The 13,727-nt window shown below is 40.4% G+C and overlaps 1 protein-coding gene across 2 annotated transcripts in view; it reads left to right on the top strand.

Moving 5' to 3' along the window:
* The window catches only part of LOC134577219 (MOB kinase activator 2-like), a 45,998-nt gene that overhangs the window by 17,455 nt on the left and 14,816 nt on the right, over positions 1 to 13,727 (top strand). Inside the window, exons 2-3 of one of the 2 annotated variants that reach the window (XM_063435895.1) lie at positions 1,888 to 1,967; positions 7,280 to 7,443. In XM_063435895.1, coding sequence (XP_063291965.1) covers positions 1,924 to 1,967; positions 7,280 to 7,443 — 208 coding nt within the window. In that variant the 5' untranslated portion in view covers positions 1,888 to 1,923. Of the gene's footprint in view, positions 1 to 1,887; positions 1,968 to 7,276; positions 7,444 to 13,727 lie in introns of both variants that reach the window. The other variant, XM_063435894.1, reaches the window with a different exon arrangement.

Genomic DNA, 13,727 nt, shown 5'->3' with positions numbered 1-13,727 from the left:
TTCAGATTGCATTGCTGGATGAGTAACATTTGAGTGATATGCCTAACAAAGAAATGGAGGTGTGGGACAAGGATAACCTGTTGTTGACTTGTCCTTTTTGCAAGTCTAGTTTCCTGGTAAAGGACACCTCGTCAATCAGTACACAAAAAAACAACGCCCTGGGAACTTTCGTTATCATGATGGGTGTCAGCCGTTACCTGCTGAGCTTTTAGTCATTCGTATGCAGGATTCACTGGACACAGGTGGACATTGTAAGCGAAAGACAAACTTCCAACTCATAAGGCTGTTCTCAAGATCTATAGGAGTAGTGATGTTCCCCTGGTCACTTTATGGGTTATTGCCAGGAGGACCCTCTGTAGTGATATTGGTGTAGTTTGCAATAAAACAACAACAAAAAAGAGAGAAAATAATGAATTCCCGGAAATAAAGTATATAAAATAACTTTTTTTTTAAAATTTAAAATACTAGTTTAAAAATGACTTAAATAAGCCAAACTGTAATAAAAATTCCAATCGCAGCAAAGTGACGACGTTTTCTGAAATCTCAGCTCCCTAACAAGCTGTTTTTTGGGATATTGAAAACATCATGTGCATGTTTCAATGGATGTGTCAAGTACACAAAGCCTACATTATAACAATCCACTGAGTTTACTGTAAACACGGTTAGCTGCCTCGGTATGTGACAAAATAAATCTAATCAGTAAGTGTTTGGGGGGGAAAAAAAGGTATAAAAAAAAACCACTAACAGGTATGTACAGAGATTAAAGATGAACTCTGTATAGCAACCCAGGTAATACAGGGAGTCTGTATTTAAAATAAAAAAAAAAATAGAATGAACATAATTAGTCTGCTCTAACGTGTCTTCCTGGAAGTTATAAAGCAAAGCAATGCTTGTTACATACAGAGGCAGGTAAGACTATTTACAGTATAATCAATTAATTTGTTACAATGTAGACCTTGTGTTCTTGACACATCTATCGAAAAATGTGCATGGTGTTTCAATATCGTGATCAGCTTGCTGCATTTTATAATATTATGGGTGCATGTGATTGCATTATAGAGAACTTTTTTTGTGCATATTTGATCGCAGTTTAGCTTGCAAAATATACAGATACACATAGGGGCCTTAATGAGCATATATGTCATCAAAGCATCCCTTTTAAATCGATATTCTAAGCACCTGCAGCATAATGTAGTGGTTATGGTGCAAGGTGTATTTTGGTACCTCCACTTCATTTTGTGCCAAACTGTTTTCAATTGGTTGTAGAAAATCTATGCCTCTCCTGGCCCCTCTGTTTCGCCAATGTATAAGTTTAATTTCTAAATGTTCTGTTCTAAGTGATCCAACCAACCATGGATGGCAAACCGGGACTGTGAGACCCCCCTCTCAGGGTAATATCAGAGATTCTATGGTTGGCATACCAAGAGCCAGGAGATTCCCATTTTTGATAAACTGCTCGATAACTGATAAAAGTCAAGGGATTGGCACCCAAAGACTTCTTGCCCTATAACGTCACCATATGCGGCTGTGATTATGGTGCTCAGACTGTCCCATTAAGTAAAGCTGTTAAAATTTTTACTAAACTATTTAAATTGCTCTAGCAAGAAGCCATTTGAGAGATTATTCTCCCCCACCGCTCGCTTCATTTCCATGTTAAACAAATATTTCTGGTGCTGCTTACTGTGCGGAACTAATGGGGCGTTCTGCGTTTCTTTTTCCAGGTAAACAGACGATTTCTAGTAAAGAGACAAGGCTCCTTTTGTGCATCATTTAAGTCTTGGAATTCGCAATACAGACAAAGTTTTTCTCTTTAAGTTTTTTTTTTTTAAATATTTTTTTTGAACAGATGTTCTGTCTTCTAACCATTCTAAACTTGTTTATCTGCAGGTTTTCCAAACTCCCTTGCTAAAGCCACTAAGAACAATGGTTTTCCAAGCCGTGGGCAAGCTGTTGGGCTACAGGAAACAGTAAGTGATCACCTTTATTATGGAGGGGACTTGGCAAGTATTTGTGTCTTTAGGAGCCCAAATGATATTCTTTTTAGAAGCCAAGGATGAGGCACATGATTCAGTTCTTTAACTCTGAATTATGGAGAGCTGACAATGGAATTAAAGTTTTTCACAGATTCGAGAGCTGTTAAAGAATTGCATACATGATCTTGTCCACTCACGGAGAATCAAAACTTCCTGCTGAACATTGCTCAACAATTCAAATGTACAAACACAGACACTTTCATTTTAGAGGTGTAATTGGGGTTCAGCTGTACTTAGTAATTCTATGTGATTTGCTAATAACAATTTATGCAACTAAAATGTAATTTGGAACAAGAACAGTGCATCTAATTTACACAGACTGATTTCGAAAACACATTTATTTTAGTTTAAAGACACATTACTGGGAGTATTATTACTGTGGAGCTCTGTTATCCACTCGCTCAAACCAATATTATGGAGCTCCTAGAAAAGGACATTAGGATAGAATAGGGACTGTCCCTGCTAATCATGGACCCTTGGCAGGTATGACATACGGTTATCTGGAGCCAATAATATGATTGAAGTTTTTGAACAGAGAGGAAACTGGGCAGTGTGCCTGTACATTCCTTGTTAATATGTTGCATCTCCAGATCTGCAGGATGCAGATTGACTATGAAGTTCCTCTCTGTACAGCAGTTTTCAGAGATATGGGGGAGGGGGGGGGGCGTAATACGTGACATTGTTATTTTAACGTTTGCACTGTGCTGGAAAATAATTTGCTAGGTGACAATCCTCGGAGCCATTTTTTTTCCCCCAGGATTTATATGTTATCTCTCAAGGGTTGGATTTGGGATTATCTGGGTTTTAGCAGACACAAGGCCTGAGTTAGCAGTCAATGCTTCCATATCATTAGACGCTAATAAAACTAGTGCAATCAGAACTACAACAAAGTAAAGAATTCTCAACATTCCAAGGTGAACTGTTTGTAGCAGAGTAAATGCATGGTGGGTAATATTTAAATGTGTGATAGCGATAGTGGCTTGAGAAGATTTTTTTTATTAAGTGATCAATGTGTGCAGACCAGTCATCCTTCCCTGAACAAAGGAGAATGATATGAGGGAAGGTCTGATTTGGGGAATTAGTCAACTGGATGAATGTTAACAAGGCCCCCACATTAGCTGCAGGACAGGGGTAGACCACCTCCGGCATGTTGTGGACTACATCTCCCATGATGCTCCGCCATCAATTTAGCTGTAAGTGCATTGGGGGATATGTAGTCCACAACATATGGAGTGTTGAAGCATGCCTACCTCTCAGCCTCAGCGAGCCCAAGTAGAGGTTAAAGTTGGCCCACGCTGGCTCTGGATGCTATTGGTGGGATCTGAGGATGGAGAGGCAGAGGGAATTGCACTAACTCTCAGAAGGCCCCTCTAATTCTTGTTGGAGCATTGCTGCTTGATGATGAGTGAGCCATGCTCTGAGACGTGAGCTCCGTATGGTCAACACCATCAATGCATGGGCTGTGGGCATGGGCAGTTGGCACAGAAAAGAGTGGCACTAGCACAAGCCTGAGATGGAGGTATTTGAAACTAGGTCTGCCTTGTACGTGGTGTTAAACACAGGGGGTTCTCCAAATTGAATGCAGGGGGACTGAACTGCTAATAGCTGTGACTGGTCATCTCAATCCCTACCCCAGAGTTTGTTTTTTGGGGGTGGGTAGGGGAGAGTTGTACAGAACAGACCAGCTTCTCCATTACTCTGTCTATTTATTTTTTTTCTCAACTCCTATCACACTCAGCCAAACCCCTCACTAACTATTACTTTCTGTAAAGTGTTGGGCAAACCTTTGGCACATAAAGTGTTGAAATGTCAATCTGAGCATTATTAAAGCAGCTAAGATAAGATAAGAGCCTGGCATAATTACAGCACCAAGTACCTGGGTGTGAACTGGTGTATGTAGGTCAAACTCTGCATATTCTTTACATTGATAACCCTAAACAGCTCTGCAAATATTTAATTCATAAGACAATATCTGGGTCACAAGGTTATTCCAGGTTGGAATCTTATATGTTCTGGGTGTTGATCTTATTAAGAGATACAACAGAAAATAGAGAAAGTGTTTGTGACCAAAGCAGGTTTTGCTTACTGAAGCAGTTTTGGTGTATAGATCACGCCCCTGCAGTCTCACTGCTCAATTCTCTGCTATTTAAGAGTTAAATCACTTTGTGTGTGCAGCCATATTCACACCTCCCTGCATGTGACTCACACAGCCTTCCTAAGCACTTCCTGTAAAGAGAGATCTAATGTTTAAATTTCCTTTATTGCACAGTATGTTTAATCTAGAATCTCCTGCTGTGTTAAAAGCCTCCTAGACTCTGCAGGAGGTTACAAAGAAGGAGATAAAAACTTTTACAGTAAGTTACATCTCATTCATAGTGAAACCATTGTTTCCATGCAGGCTGTATCAGTCACGGCAAGGGGAGGTGTGGCTACAGCTGCATAAACAGAAACAAAAGTGATGTAACTCCTAAATGGCAGAGAATTGAGCAGCGTGACTGCAGGGCCATGATCTATACACCAGAACCGCTGAAGTTGTTTGGATGCCTCTAGTGTCCCTTTAATTTCAGTAGGCTTTGATTTTACATTTATTTTGTATTTTCAGACATGGGCTGTTATTTAACCATCTATCTTTATATAGATCTTTAGGAGTGACAATCTCAACTCATTACCCAAGTCCTTCTATAATACTTTTCTATCTTGCTTTGTGCTCTTCCAGAGCTTGGAATGTTAGGTGGGAATAAAATACACAAAGTGAAACACTAATAATATAAAAATGATACGGCGATCACCTGGAGTTATTGTTAGGTGGACAAAAGGCACTGTCTAAATGTATATATCATATGCAATAAATCAGATAAAATAATACATTATTCAGAGTTCATGATAATAGATAGTGGATTGTGAATGTGAACAGTCTGTAAAAGTATGTATAACAAATGTGGCAAATCGGTCTGATCTTGTCTCATTCAGAGAAACATTACTGATTGCTAAATGTGCATTCAGTGCATTCAGTGACATTGTAAGCTCAAAGCAGCACTGCATCCAGATAATGCAGGCTTCCCCAAACTCTGGCCCTCCAGATGTTGCTGAACTACAACTCCCGTGATTCTCAGTCTATCTATTTCATTCATAGAGTCATGGGAGTTGTAGTTCAGCAACATCTGGAGGGCCGGAGTTTGGGGAAGCCTGAGATAATGCATCCAGAAAATCATCAATACAGACCACAAAACAAGCCTTTTGTTCGGTGATAGCAGCTTCCCCACTTTCAGGGCCGGACTGGCCCACCGGGATACCGGGAAATTTCCCGGTGGGCCGTCGGCACCTGGGGCCGGGGTGACCTGCGGCTGCAGGGAGAACTTGATTGGCGGCCGCAGGGGAAGCTCTTCTGGGCCGGCGGCCGCTGGGGGAGCAGGCTGTTCTGGGGGAGCAGGCTGTTCTGTCTCTGCTCCCCCTCCCTCGCGGGCTAGAAAGAGACCGGAGCCGGAATATGATGTCATATTCCGGCTCCGGTCTCATTAAGCTGCGCGCGAGGGAGGGGGAGCAGAGACAGAACAGCCTGCTCCCCCAGAACAGCCTGCTCCCCCAGCGGCCGCCGGCCCAGAAGAGCTTCCCCTGCGGCCGCCAGCACAGCGATCAGTCTGCCCACCCACAGGTACCAAAAAGTATGTGTGTGTGTGTGTGTGTGTGTGTCTGTCATGCTGTGTGTGTCTGTCTGTGTCATGCTGTGTGTGTGTGTCTGTCTGTGTCATGCTGTGTGTCTGTATCATGGTGTGTGTGTGTGTGTGTCTGTCATGGTGTGTGTGTGTGTGTGTGTGTGTGTGTGTGTGTGTCAGTGTGTGTTTTTAAAAATAATGTTTTACTCACCTTTTTTTTTTTTTTCCAACGTCGTGCTGGTCTCTGCCTCTATGACTGAGATCATCAAGCTTGATGATCTCAGCCAATCCGCACCGACACAGGAAGCGCCTCTAGTGACCGTCTGAGTGTCTGTCACTAGAGGTGTCACTAGGAAGCAATGTAAACACTGCCTTTTCTCTGCAAAGTCAGTGTTTACATTCAAAAGCCTGCAGGGACAGGCTATAGACACCAGAAACACTACATTAAGCTGTGTGTGTGTGCGCCTGCTAGTGAGCTTGCTTGCTTGCGTGTGTGTGTGCCTGCTAGTGAGTGAGCTTGGGTTTTTATGTCAACGAGCTTATGTATATTAGTGAAATTGTTTGTCTATGAGGCTGTGTATCAATGAGCTTGTGTGTGTCAGTGAGATTGTCTGTGTCTGCATGTGAGTATGCTTACTGTATAATTAAATGTTTTACTCTGAAAGGACCAATATATTATATTCGAAAAAGCTATATATATATATATATATATATATAACATAACTCTATTATCTGGGGTGGCAAGACATAGCCTTACATATTACATGCGACAATATATGGCGCAATGACTTATGGGGCTGGCATAGATTTTTTTTTTTCCAGGGCTGCTTTGTATCCCCAGTCTGGCCCTGCCCACTTTAAAAGAGAAAGTAGCTGAAAGCCGATTCCACTTGATCTGTAAAAAACAAACAAACAAAAAAAACATATAGCAGGGGTGTCCAAAACTTCAACTCCCAGAATGCTTTAGAATGCTTTTAGAATGACAAAGCATCATGGAAGCTGTAGTTTTAAAACCTCTGGGGATCCACCCCTGCTATATAAAACCCGTAGTGATGACTGTATGTAACCTTTTTTGCATCCAATGGATTAAAAACGTACAGATCTCATATCAGGAGACGCAGCTCCTCCTTGACGCTCCTCCGTGCCTCAGTCCTCTTCAAAATGCCAGCAATGTAAAGGAAAAGCAGGTCATTGTAAAGTGAAGATGAGAGAGATAGAGGGTTCAAAGTGTGTCTCACTCTCGCATCACCAAAAAATTCTGTGTTCAATGGATACCGTTTTCTATCTCAAATAGCAGTTCCACCTTATGTTTTTCACTATATTGAGAATAAAATAAATTTTCTAGTCATAGATGATAATTGTGAGATTGCTATAGGTTTTTTTCAAGTCTCTACACGACTACAAGAATAATGGCCAAGTTGGCGAGAGATAATGGCTACATCTATCGATCTTATGGATAGATCTTGAACTTGACCCATCGGTATTCACCAATCATGAGAATACAAGTCAACCTCTAAAAGCTGATTATCCTTTATAACATTTATATTTTGCAATTGTCATAATGACGGACTCTCCCACTTTTAATTTCAGCAGTAAGTCCATAAAGAAAGACAGTCCTGCTAAAAAGACATCAGGAGAAAGTGAGAAGCTCTATTTGGAACCTCGTTACACGGCTGCTCGTATAGTGGACGCGGATATCCTAATGCTGGTGGCGTTGCCTAAAGGACTTAACGTAGACGAATGGTTGGCAAGCAATGGTATGTTCTAATCTAATCTAGAACATAATTCAAATTGGTGATTTTATTCTGCTTAATGTCATTACTTGGGCTTCTGGGAGATGTAGTTCAGCTTTTGGCTTTCTGTAGTCATACTGACCATTAAACTACAACTCCCAAAACCACTTGCTTTACTCCCCTTAATGTACAGCTTTGTAAAAACGACATTAGCTAATACTCACATTTTAGTGACTTGACCATTAAAGGGACTCTCCGTTTTCCTGGCACTGCAGGATCCTGCAGTGTCCTCCCCCCCCTCCCCCCCCCCCCACATCCCATGTCGCTGAAGGGGTTAAAACCCCTTCAGCTACTTACCTAAATCCAGCGCCGATGTCCCTCGGCGCTGGGTCAGGTCCCGCCCACACTCCTCCTCCGCCGATGTCAGCCGGCGGTGGAGACCTAATGCGCATGCACGGCAATGGCAGCATGAGCGCATTAGACCTCCCCATAGGAAAGCATTATTATCAGCCAGTAAGCTGATATCTAGCCATTTAAGCTATTTTATACAAAGTAACTAGAGTAACCATGTGTTGTATACAATTGAAAAAATTAGCAACCAAATTCTAACACCCAAAATATTAATAAATCTGTACATGAAATATTGGTCAAAAACATTAAATGACAAAAATAAACTGCATGCACAGAAAATTACAGTGGCAATTACAGTGCAATGCAATTTGTTGCTTAGTGAATAAGCCCCAGTATATTTGTATTTGTTCTTGTGATGGTAAAGGTTACGTGTCAGTTTTCTTTCCAGAAATAGAGCAATCTATATTGCTGTTCTTAAACCGAATGGCAGCCTTTATTTTTCCGATGTGTTAATGGTACAGTGATTACAGGAGTGTAGGCCTGAGTGGAACGTGTGAAAGAGCTAATGCATATTTCATTAGATTTTGTAAAAGCCACAATGTTTGCTGGGTAAATACCATAGTCCTGTCCTCCGTAAACAGAATGAGCAGGTCTGTCTGCTATTGTACGTTTACATTTGGGCTTGTAAAGTCTCCTGGGTGGGAAACATTTGCAAATGAGAAGAAAAAAAAACACATTCTCAAGACAAGGAGCAGAATCACTTATGGGTTTTAGGGAGTCTATTTTTTAATTTTGTTTTTATTATTTTATATGGCCTATAAAATCACGTGAGCGATCCTGTAAAAGGAAATAAGTGTGTTCTGGAGACATCATAGTAAACAGATCAAATATTGAGTGTTTTATAAATATCTACATAAACCAAAAATGGCACAAGTTTCCACTAACAAATTCTTCACCGTTCTGTATCTTCTATGGTACATGATGTTTTTAGGTGTGTGCAGTGTTTCTGTGTTAGTTTAAATGATACGGTACTGTACGGGTTATTGGTTGGGGATTATTATGTGGTGGTATGGTAATGTACGGGTTAATGTGTGTGCTGTTTTAGGGTAAAATAAGGGATTAGAGACGGTTTTTACATTAGTATTATTATTATTCTCGTCATTTATATAGTGCCAACAGATTCCATAGTGCTTTACAATATTATGATAGGAGGGATTTAACTATAAATAGGACAATTACAAGAAACCTTACAGGAACGATAGGTTGAAGAGGACCCTGCTCAAATGAGCTTACAGTCTATAGGTACATGTTTTAGTGCTGCCTGAAATTAGTTGGCGTTACAGTCCAAGGTGGCAGCTAATTCAGTTGCTTTCATTAAAATAGTGGTAGGTGCTGCTCTGGAGTGTAACTCCCATCAATCTTGGGCTGCCTGAGAGTTAGACTTCCAGTCTGCACTGAGGTGATAAATGCATTATTACCCATTCATTAAGAGGAATAGTTGTATCCCAACAGAATAGGGTTTTTTGGGGGGGAGGGGGAGTTTGGGGGCTATTTGTGAAAAAAGAAGCTTGTGACGGAGCGCCGTCCCTGTAGGCAAGGGTAACAATGTTCAATCGGGCTAACCGCCAAAGAGCGCTCTCTCTGGTGCTACCTGCGTGCTCTCTGGTGCTACCCACGCTGGCCGCCTGGAAGTCCGTGCCAGCAAATAGGAAAAGGGCTACCATTCAAACTGGTTTTGCGCCCTTTCTCCCGATTGGCCGGCACGGACATCCAGGTGGCCAGCGTGACCCTGCGACTGTGAAGCCGAGTCATAGTTCCTTCTCTCTCCGGTGGATATCTCCACGTGGATAGTACCAGAGAGAGTGCTTTTTGGCGGTTAGGCCGATTGAACATTGTTACTCTTGCCTACAGTGACGGTGCTCTGTCACCAAGCTACACTGTATTTTAGTCTAAACAGTTTGACTCCTATATATCCCACAATGTGTTCTCACGGTCTAGGGCAGTGATTTCTGGGAGCTGTAGTCATTTTAAGAGCTTCTGAGTGGCACTGGCTAACATGAAAGGATTTGTTAGGGCCAGAGCTGCCATCAAATCTCTTTGGGGCCTCTTGCAAAGTCATTGGCAAGACCTTCTAGCAGACACTAATATGTGCACATGCACCCATTTACACAGATACATACTTAGACACACACATCTGCATTCCCAGTCATGACTTGTCAAAGATGTGTACACACACAGATACACAGCGCACACATATGCAGAAACCAACATTGCCACACCATATAAACCACAGGTGAGCCTCTTAACGGAGTACAGATTGTCACCCCCTGATGGCTTCCCTGATATACTGATATAGGAAATAAAAACAAGCCAAAAAAGCCCCAACAACAAAATAGAAAAAAATTGGTAGATTTAGTCCAATTCAGAATGTTTTTTGTGTGCTCTTAAATTTTTTTTATTTTTTTTTTAATAAATCAGGTTTTAATGGATGTACTTCTGTATGACTTTATGGTTTTTGGTTGGTCCTCCCTTGCATTGTGACCGAATGTATGGACTGCACCGAGTGACCTTTCATGAGGATGTCCAGTGTATCTAGGAGTTTCTTACTTAATCCTCTGCATGGGGTTCTGGAACCCTGGTCAGTGTTTCTGCTACTTTAATTTTTTTTGTGTAATTTTTTTTTCACTATATTGAGAATAAAATACATTTTCTAGTAATAGATGATAATTGTGAGATTGCTATAGGTTTTTTTTCAAGTCTCTACACGACTACAAGAATAATGGCCAAGTTGGCGAGAGATAATGGCTACATCTATCGATCTTATGGATGGATCTTGAACTTGACCCATCGGTATTCACCAATCATGAGAATACATGCTAGACTCCCTAGGCTTATGATCTAGATTTTAAGAAGTGTAGAAGCCAGGCAGTAATGGTACCTGGTGTCTTGTAACTTTATATCCCTCGCTCGGTTAAGCAGAGCCATCTGAATAGGTGTTTTTCTTTCCACTTCCATGGATGCTGGGCATCTCTCTCTTAACAAATAAAATGCCTTTTGTTCTAGGGGAGTTGTCACCTTTGTGTTAGTGACAGTTCCTCTTTTACCACCTGTAAAATATATTGACGCATTTTCTGGGATAAGACGTGCAGAATAGGAAGGCAGAAAGCACGCAGGACAAGGTTATTCTCTAAATTGATCGTTGTCAGGAATTGAAAATGAATTTCACATTTAAGGCCAAAGTAGTCAAACTCTAAGTATGGCTGACTTGGAGAAATAGTTTTTCAGTGCAGCTATTTCTGCCTTAAATTTTAAATCCACGTTGAATTCCTGACATTTCTCACTTTAGTGAATAAATGGTGAATGTTGATTTATTTTCACTCGAAGGAGATCAGTATCACCATGTTCTGACACCCTCCTGCTCCTTCGTGTTTGATGATCATATCCCCTGCGTACATACGTAAGGCTTGCAAAGGAAATACCGAGACATGAAAAAAGCATGACAAAGCGCTATAATAGGGTTAGTTTTGTCAGAAAAGGTGATAGCTTTTGACAGATAAATCGTGCATGCGTGCCTGTGTGTATTGTCTGATTGTTGACGATTTGCAGTTTCTAGGAACGCGTAATTGGATCATAATATTGACATTTCATGAGCTTATCCTGAGACGTGCCTTGGACAGATGATGTATTAACACATAATGTAAGCATATCGGTCCCGGAGATCATGTTGTGTTCTCCGTGGAGACATGTCGGTGTTTGATAATAAAACATTGTGACCAGGAGATTGATTGCGAGTCTCATTGTTCTGTGTTATCCTGTTATGGTCACGTGATCAGTCTTCCATTGGAATAATTTTTAATATACTGACACGGCATATAGAGTGGAGTGGCCATCACAATATTTTCTGCAAGGCTAGATAGCCTACAACAGGTTGGGAATCATTCATCGACAATGCAAACTTTCATTCACACAGTAGGACAAACTCTGTCGTAGACCATAGCTAAGGTTGGCACTGGTACAAAGGTCTCGTGCCATACTGACATTGTTGTTTGGCCTTAAAATCTTGCCCATTATGGGCCCATTAAGAGCACATTTATCATTATATTATTGTTTGTGCAGAAGTTTTTTATCCATAATATCTTTCGCCCAACACGGGCACACTGATGTATCTCAAATCAAATCAAAACAACAATAAGGTGCGCTGTGATGGCATGGACTTCAGGGCTGTGATAGGGTTGCACGTTGTCCTTTAAAATGCGTGTCTTAATATGTATCATCATTAAATGGGATTCTTATTTGGCAATTTCATTAAAACTCTAAAGTCATTTTGGCAAGAAGTGTGTGTATCGTATTATTGTTATTAGCATTTATAGTAAATATTGAAATATATGTACAATTTATTCTGGTGAGGTTAAAAAGAAAAGCTAATAGATAAATGCATTTGTTGCGTCCAGCCATAAATAAATCGATTTGTTTGACATCAAATGTATTCGTTTGAAACAAAGCCTTTTGATTATTTTGAAGCCAATACATTTGTTCATACAGATACCTGAAAATTCTAAATCTGAATCATGTAGCTAATAAAAAAAAACCTTTCCTCCATTAAAAATGAATTGAGAGGTATCTGTTTTCAGACTAAAAGATTAATTTATGGACGAATGCACAAAAACAAAGCAGGTATGCCTTGATAAAAGTAACTGTCATTAAATTGTGCCTTGGTCCAAAAAAGGTTATGAATTACTGGTCCATCTTATGCCAGGTCAAAGTTCAGTTTCTGAACCAAATCATGTGCATGTATGTGCATTTACATGTCCATCCACTGACTGTGTATTCCGTGTCTTCTTAGATTACTTAATCAGAACTCCTTATGACTGTGCTGTGGTTATTTGTGGTATAATGAACACTTTGTCATTATAAACATTATTTACTATGCACATTCCAAAGTACTGATTATCTTTATAATTTAGTCACCAGTTACATCATGTTGTTGTGAAATGTTTATCCTGATGCTTTTTTCCCAGCCGATCCTTCGATGCCAAGTTTAAATTGGACGTGTTCCAGAAAGGAATAAAAAACCTAGATTAATCATTACTGAATAAAATTGTTGGTCTGTTTTGTTACATATTTATAAACCGTTCTAGAGGATGTTAATTATTAAGATCTAGATTTACCGCCCATGAACATCTTAAAGGGAACCTCACATTGTCTGAGTTTTGCCAAACAAAGGCTTAAATGGATGCATGATCTCTGCTGAGGATGAAACTCAAATCACAATAGGTTCACATTAAAGGGTTACTCCAAGCACAAAAACTGTTAGAGTAACCCTTTCTAAGGTGGTTTGCTCCCCCCTATCCCTCCTATCCCCCCCCCCCAAAAAAAAACCAAGACAAAAAAAACCTAAAACGCACATTCATTCAACAGGTGAGTCTAAGTTCTCCCTGAAGCCCAATCCTCATTGACTGATATCACTCCCCTTTGCTTGACTCCAGGCACCATGACCACTGCAAATCACTAAAGTGTTTATGGTTCTTGGAGTAAACCTTTAACCCTTTAAGTTAATGTGCCAGGACTCTTCACTTGTATTACTTAAAGGGGATCCATCACTTCCCAGGATATGTAATATTCTGTTTACTTATCCCCTATTTGTAACAACAGGTCTAAAAAAAAAAAAAAATTAAATTGAGAAAGGCACATATACATCCTGGAAATGGGTGCCACCATTTTGGCAACCTGTCAATCACCCCTTTCTACCACTGGATACGGTTAGTGAAAGAGGAGAGAATTAAACATTGTTTTTGTTCTTTGCAATATGTGCCCTGCTTATGGCTAGACTGAATTTAAATGTGATATAATTTACTAGAGCGTTAATATACATTTTAGAAGAAGACAAAGCATCTCGCGAAAATAACGTTAACACAAGTTAGAGGTGATCAACAATGTTTTATTCAATGGTGCATTTT

Source organism: Pelobates fuscus, chromosome 11, assembly GCF_036172605.1.
Source record: "Pelobates fuscus isolate aPelFus1 chromosome 11, aPelFus1.pri, whole genome shotgun sequence".
NCBI classification, from domain to species: Eukaryota; Metazoa; Chordata; class Amphibia; order Anura; family Pelobatidae; genus Pelobates; species Pelobates fuscus.
This window is presented reverse-complemented; position numbering and strand designations above follow the sequence as displayed.